We start from the raw sequence: 7711 nt of genomic DNA, 5'->3' as shown, positions 1-7711 counted from the left end.
GGCCAACTGATGAATTTCAATTGTTTCATTAACGGTACAGAAAGCAGAATAAAGAAAACCAAATTTATGCGCGCGCCGCCCGCCCCAAACGACGCCCCGCCACCGTTACCATTACCGTCATCGTCACCGTCGCCGTCGCCGTCGCCGTCACCGTCACCGTAACCCAATCCGCCCCAGCCGTTACCAAAAGGCGAACAGCAGCAATAGCAGTTGCTATACACGCCACGCATACACGGACACACGCCCCCCAGAGTCCCGGATCTGCAAACAGAAAAAAAATATGTCCTCGAACAGCTTTGGCAGCGGTGCTGCAGCTGCAGCTGCGTTAACCTCGGCCTCCGCGGCGGCCGCAGCGCAGCAGCGGCGGCGGTTAACAGTGATTTGTGGCGCGAATGCGTTGCCTGCTGGTCCGCTGCAAGGTTATACCCGCCGACCACAAGGCCGCCCTGCCCGACGCCGAGATACGCATACTGGCCATGACATTACGTGACGGTGTGCTGCTCTGCAATCTGGTCATACACCTGGATCCCAGCAGCATGGACGCGCGCGAGTTCAATCGCAAGCCCCAAATGGCCAGGGAGCCCTGCCCCCCCCCCCCCCCCACCCCCCCCCCCCCCCCCCCCCCCCACGGGTTAACGAAGCAAACGTTATAATGTGCCGTGTCTCGCTTTCAGTTTCTGTGCTGCAAGAAACATCAAGCTGTTCCTGGACGTGTGCCACAATCATTTCAATATACGGGATGCGGACCTATTTGAGCCCACCATGCTATACGATCTAACCAACTTCCATCGCGTGCTCATCACCCTCTCCAAGCTGTCGCAGTGTCGCAAGGTGCAGCAAATGCATCCGGAGCTGCTGTAAGTGCCACAGCTGTGCGCTCCGACTGCAATGGGGCGTGTGATGCAGTTTTTTAGTTAGTTGCTTTTTTTTTTTTTTTTTTGGGTCAAATTGGATGAGCTCATGGCTCGCACACTGCTATCACACAGCCCCATTGCCGCGCCATATGCAAAGGTGCCAATTAGCTCTAAACAAATTGTGTTTTTGTAATTTTACAGCGGCTTCAATCTGCAGCTGTCGCCCAGCGAGCGTTCCCATTCGGATGAGGCCATCTATAAGGATTTGCATTCCACGTAAGTGTTTATACGTTTCTAGTTAGACACAAGCGTGAGCATTGCGTGTAATCTTTAGTGCGTGCTTTCCCCGCCTTTCCAAACCGCCCCCAAACCATGCCTCCTGCCATTCTTTAGCCAATCCAATTGAAATGTTCTGTTTGCATTTCCTGTTTGAGATGTTTGCTCGGGCGCTGTCTCATTATGCGCTCGCGTGGCCGACAGTGTCCCGATGCCAGACCACAGACCCGAGACCCGCTTAAGCCCCTGTCTGCCTGCTTATCAGCAACAACACAACAACAACATCAACACCAACACCAACATCAACAACAACAACAACAGCAGTAACAAAATCAACAAATATCCATGTCCAAGCTTTATCTAACGCTGTTTCTCTCTCTCTCTCTCTTTCCCACTCTCTCTCTCTCTCTCTCTCTCCTATTTTTCTTTCCGGCTGTCTGTTCCGTACTCTCTCCTTCTCATTCCCCCTGCAATACATTGTCTTTTTGCTGCCCCAAAAATGTTCACCATATTGTCGCCTAACACTCCCATGTCTTGGCTCTGTGTGTGTCTGTGTGTGTGTGTGTGTTTGTGTGTGTGTGTCACAATGCCCCCCGCACCCAACCACGCCTGCACATACCCTCAACCGGCAGCAATGAATTTAAGGCAACTAGAAGCATCGATGCCACCGGATCTTCATCCTCGGATTACTACGAGCGCACCTCACAGAGCGGTTCGCTCTCGGTGGAGGACGAGAATAGCGATATAACCATAGAGAATGGCACCGAGGACATTGACGACTATATCGAGGATTCGCTGTCAAACATGTGTGATACAACGATCGACAATGATGCCGCTGGCATCGTTGACATCAATCAATCCGTCCAGGGGCAGCTGCGCGCTCTCTCCCTAGACCTTAACCTGAGCGTGGCCGGCAACGGTGGCTTTGATTGTGTCACGCCGACACCACAAATGGATGCACCCAAGGCGAGCACATCCGCAGCAGCAGCAGCCGCGGCAGCGGCAGCGTCAGCGTCAGCAGCAACAGCTGCCCTCGAGAAGCAACATCATGCGTCCACCAGCTCCTCATCATCATCGCTATTTGTCAGCGAGAGCCAACGATTGCAGCGAGCCGCCGCTGCCGTCTACAACTACCGATCCTCGGTGCTGATGTCCACAGAGCACGAGTACGCGTACATCAACGATATCTACAGCGAAGATGACGAGAAGGTCTATGAGGATCTCTGCTACGTAACGTTCCAGTCAAAGGTCAAACCAGAGGTGTGCTGCCTTCAAACTCCATTATACGTTCTCTGTAAAATCAAACACCACCAAACCACAATCCGAACAACAGCCAAACGCTTGTTTGTACTTGCAACCTTGACTCTACTCGTATGTATGTATGCTGCAACTGGCTAAACTGCTTCACAGCTGCCCCAGCACCACTCTCACAGCTATCACTAGTGGCTATACTTAATCCACACACACCCACGTACACCCAATCCACTTTCCCGCCTCACATCTCTCACCTTTCACGACATGCTATCGCACCAATCAGCCACCTGCACTGCAACTCATGCGTTTCTATGTCGGATTATGTCTGTGCATTCTTTGTTTGTATTTGCTTTCTGTTTTGTTATCTCTCTCTCTCTCTCTCTTTCTTTCTCTCTCTCTCTATCACTCTCCTTACCTCCCTCCCGTTGTAAGCTCCACATTCCGAACAGACACCTGAAGTGCGCGTCGCCCACATACCATAAAATGCAATGCCAATTGGACAAACGGAAATGGCAACAATATTTTGTTGTTTTTTTTTTTTTTACTTTTTAATCGTAACCGTTGTCTGACAAAACTGACAAATTCGCCAATCCCATTAGTTTCGGCTTATTGTATTATGGCGCGATATATGCCAGACACGATCTACTGATTCATGCGGGCGATGCAGACATGCAGACGGATAGAACCACAACAAACTAACGCAAACAGATATCGATCCAAACTTTTTGGGGCCTTTTGTTAGCCAACTCTTCAGATAACAGCTGAAACAAATGGGTATCTCCAAAGCAAGCATGTTTTCATAATACGTTCCTATCTGCATTATCTATGCACCTGGCTATGCCAATCCGATTGAGTACTGTGTGCGCAGCTCTCATCAGTTCGTAAATGGTTTGATTAAAGTGCAAATTTGGAATTTGGATTTGATATTGCAAAGGAAATCCCAAAGTTGCCGCTCAAGCTCCCCCATCTGAATATTTGAATATATATATTTTTGATAGCCCCACTCAATTTCAGAATTTTTCGATTAAATTAAACATTTTCGATTCAGTTCAGATCCAGAACCATTGTAAGGGCTTTCCAGATCAGACATGTTGGAACTAAGTTCTATATTTTTATAATATTAAACGGAGATTTTTACGTGTCCAATGTAAACTCAGCACAAGTCATGCGCTTCGCCTTTGCCGAAGATGTTTCTTCAGATAAGACGCCTTTTTCAAACCGAATGACGTTTATATTTTCAACACGTTTTTAATTACACAGATATATGTATATATATATATATATTAGGTAGCCACCATGAGGTTGCCTTATATAGAACAAATTAAAGCCCTAATACATATCATATTTCATGGGCCCAGCGCACGACTCGATCATGCGGGTAACTAAAGTCAGGAATTCAGATTCAAATTACATTCTAGATTATTAATTTTCTTTTATAATGTTATAGGCCTTGGCAGCCAGTGCGCTTGCTTAAAAGTTAGCTTGTTGCTTCAAAAAACTATATTAATGAAATATAATTTTAAGTGATCAGACATCATTCAATTGCAAGCTACTTTTAAACTGTGCCAATCGTCTGATCAAATATATATAGCATATTATACATGTAAACGAGATAGAATAGCATTTGTTTATGTGGGTAACATTGTAATAGTCAATAATTTAATCAACTTTCCAAAATCTAATTTCGCTTTTGCTTTCTGCTGTTTTCAATCCGTTGCCGATAATTACATATATATATATAACTTTTGTATATATATATTTTCATTTTTTGATAGTATGTTCGTGTGTGTTATTTTTTTATTTGCCTTTCAATAACAATACGCGAGTATCTATAATAATTCTTGATGATCTTAGGGAGATCATATTTTGAACTATCTAGAGCTTATAGCGTTTCATGCTTTTCAAGTCTTTCTTTAAATACAGTTCATGTTTTTACCTGTCGTGCCTGTGTCTTGTGTTGTGTGTGTTTGCCTTACGAAAATAACAGCCAGGATCGTGTGTGTGTGTGTGGTGTGTGTGTGTGTGTGTATGTGCGTGTGTAAATAAAGCAATATATGATTCATTTTTTAAAAGGAACATGATGTTCAGCATCTTAAGCTTCCATCCAAACTTCTAACTTAGCCGCCTCATGGCTGGCCAATGTCATCCTCATCGGTGTTGTCGTCGTCGTCGTCGTTGTCATCATCGTCACAGCTGCTGTTGCAGTTGTAGTCAACGGTATTGTAGATGTTTCATCAGCAGCGGCGTCACATTCACGCCAGGCACCAGCTGCTCCAACAGCTGGCCGGCCACTTTGCAGAGGCCGCCGAGACGCAGCTCCATGCGATGCTCGTAGCGGCGGCGATGTCTGTAATATTTTTCCCTTTCGGTCAACGCCTTACGCTTTCTGTTTGATAACGGCCTGGCCGTCAGCGTTGCTGATCCTGACCAGCTTGACGACTTGGCTCGCTCGCCTTCGTCGAGCGGCACTGATCCAGATGCAGACTCGTAGTTAGCGGTTAACTGCTCCACAGCGGTTGTCTCGCATATGTCCGAAGCTGATTTCGCTGGCAAGGGCGAGCCCAAAATAGACTCCGCCTCCGATAAGTCGGACACCTCAACGGCCACCGGATCGGAGGGCTGTGAGCTCTCCTCTGAATCCGAGTCCGTGTATATGTCCGATGGATAGCTCTCGCCGTAGCGCCTATTTGACAGCTGTCGCACTTGCTTGCCAATTAGGATGGCATCACAGCTCTTGTCCAGCTCCTCGTGCTGCTGCTGCTGCTGCTGCTGCTGCTGCTCATCTGGCATAGCAAGTGCATAGTCGAGCTCCACATCGACCGCAGCCTCAACCGACTGCAATTGGCAACGCATATGTTTGCGAGCGCTGTTTGGCGCCGCTATCGCTGTACCAAAACTGTGATCATTGACAACGCCACGAATGGCCATATTGTTGTTGTGCGCGTGCTCCTGGACGTTGGGCTCCTTGAGCGCATACGAGTGCAGGTCGGTGGTCTTTTGGTTCATGTACGCGTGTATCTCCCCAAAGAACTCCCATTCCTCGTTGAGCACATCTATGCATTGCTTGTTCAGCGGCGTCGCCTGCATATTGGACTTTTGGACGCGATAGCGCTGAACCATGTTTAGCCACTGTTTGCGCAGCGCCCGTTCGCTGTAGTCGCCAATTTTGGCCATGTCCTTGAACTTTCTGCAACACACAGCCAACAACAGCCACGCACTCCATATGTATACATATTTGATATGAGGAAAAAACCATATGCACTTACTTCCATGGCTCCGCTTGCTTGGACGAGTATTTGGCGAACAAATCTTCTGCCTCGATGCGCTTTGTGACAAGCAGACGCTTCTCCTCCACAGACCCTGCAAATTTCGAGTGACAGCCTCCATATTGTTGAGCAAATGCATGCGCATTACTTACACTTTTTGGAGCCACTTTTTGCATAGTGTGATGATCCATTGCGCAGTTTGTGGCTGAAAATGTTTTCAACCGCACGTGCACAGCGAAATTAACGAACAAAAAAAAATGAATGGAAATTGGATGCTTGGCTGCTGCTGTTAGCTCTGCTGCTGCTGCTGCTGTTGTCCGTCTGCCCTGGTTCTGTTAGCTGTATGTTAAGTTAACAGGCTTCTGTTATTGGCAATGCTGGCGTGTTAGTCGTCTGTTGAATGATGAGGCATAATCTTTGCCTATCGACATATCGATAAACGCAAGTCTCAAGAAAATTATTGCCACACTTTATAGTCTTGCGCGCCAAATTAGTTTAATTAAAAAAAAAATTGTAATCTTTAATTTTGCTTAGAGTTTTGTTTTCGTTATTTGTTTTTTTGCTTTGATTTATTTTACTTTTGTTTTTGTATTTTTTTTTTTTTTTTCATTTAGTACCACCGACAATATTGCATGCAATGGAACCGTATATGATCACACCAACACAAAAGAAGAGGAGGTCTATCAAGATTTGTGCGCACTGCACACAGAACGAGTAGAGGCCAGGTAGTAATTTGGTTTAACTTTTGTACATTTCTTAAAGCCTGCCAAACAATGTTTAGCTATGCTTAGTTGCATGACTCTCTGTGACGAGGCTGCTGCCTAAGCTCAGCTCAGATTGACTAACTGCTGCACATCTCTTCCTGTTAATGTAGACCATCGGCGACCAGCTTTGAGCAGCGGGACTATGTCATACGCGAACTCATCGATACGGAATCCAATTATCTGGACGTGCTCAATGCACTCAAATCCAAGTTTATGCTACCTCTGGAACGACATCTCAATCAGGACGACGAACTGCGACTCATTTTTCCCCGCATACGGGTGAGCACGGAAACTGGGATACACCAACATCTACACACAAGCTAATATTTTGTTTGTATGCATTTCCAGGAACTAGCTGACATTCACACCAAGTTTTTAGAGAAGCTACGCGAATCGCTGGTGCCCAGCACAAAGCTTAAGATGGGTCAGGTATTTGAGTTTCGCGAACCATTCCTCATCTACGGCGAATACTGCTCCTGCCTGCTGAACGCCATTGATTACCTAGCCGATGTGTGCAAGAAAAACCAATAATAGACCAGCTGGTCCAGAAATGCGAACGCGAATACAACGTGGGCAAGCTGCAGCTGCGGGATATACTGTCGGTGCCCATGCAGCGCATACTCAAGTACCATCTGCTGCTGGACAAGCTGGTGAAGGAGACGTCGCCATTGCACGAGGATTACCGCTCGCTGGAACGGGCCAAGGATGCCATGATCGATGTGTCGCAGTATATTAACGAGGTTAAGCGCGATTCTGATCATCTTGTCATCATACAAAAGGTCAAGGACAGCATATTTGATTTGAATTTGCCGCCAAAACGGCAACGATCTGCTGCAATACGGCCGCCTGCTGCTCGACGGTGATCTGCACATCAAGGCCCACGAGGATCAGAAGACCAAGATGCGCTATGCGTTGTCTTTGACAATTCTGATACTGGTCAAGCCGCTGCACATTAAAACCGGCGACATGCAGTACACATATCGCGACTCGCACAACCTCGCCGATTATCGCGTGGAACAGAGCCATTCGCGGCGCACGCTCGGCCGGGATACGCGCTTCAGATATCAGCTGCTCTTGGCACGTAAATCCGCCAAGACGGCATTCACACTTTACTTGAAGTCGGAGCATGAGCGTGATAAGTGGCGCAAGGCGCTCACCGAAGCCATGTAAGTGTCATGCGAAGCTGCCATGCCATGAACTTTGAAATGAAACTTTCAATTGTTTTGCAGGGAAAGCCTCGATCCACCTGGCTGTCGCAATACGGATCACAAAATGGAAATCTACACCTTTGATGCGC

The 7711-nt window shown here is 47.1% G+C and overlaps 1 protein-coding gene and 1 pseudogene across 1 annotated transcript; one reads left to right on the top strand and one right to left on the bottom strand.

Moving 5' to 3' along the window:
- The first annotated feature begins 359 nt into the window (after nt 1-359).
- LOC116652140 (protein vav-like) lies at nt 360-7708 on the top strand (annotated as a pseudogene).
- On the bottom strand, nt 3786-5882 carry LOC138911476 (uncharacterized). Its single transcript, XM_070210777.1, has 3 exons — nt 5803-5882; nt 5651-5744; nt 3786-5571 (listed from the first exon to the last, which is right to left on the bottom strand). The coding sequence occupies exon 3, from the start codon at nt 5556-5558 to the stop codon at nt 4596-4598; it is 963 nt and encodes a 320-aa protein (XP_070066878.1). The 5' UTR covers nt 5559-5571; nt 5651-5744; nt 5803-5882; the 3' UTR covers nt 3786-4595.
- Nucleotides 7709-7711: the final 3 nt, after the last annotated feature.

The sequence above is a fragment of the Drosophila virilis genome, unplaced genomic scaffold, assembly GCF_030788295.1.
Source record: "Drosophila virilis strain 15010-1051.87 unplaced genomic scaffold, Dvir_AGI_RSII-ME tig00000364, whole genome shotgun sequence".
Lineage (NCBI taxonomy): Eukaryota > Metazoa > Arthropoda > Insecta > Diptera > Drosophilidae > Drosophila > Drosophila virilis.
Note: the sequence above shows the minus strand (reverse complement) of the source record. Positions and strands in the feature narration are given on the sequence as shown.

What these genes read in the sequence shown, in the direction of transcription:
- LOC138911476 (XM_070210777.1), bottom strand. Translation starts at nt 5,558, where the DNA reads ATGGCCAAAATTGGCGACTACAGCGAACGGGCGCTGCGCAAACAGTGG.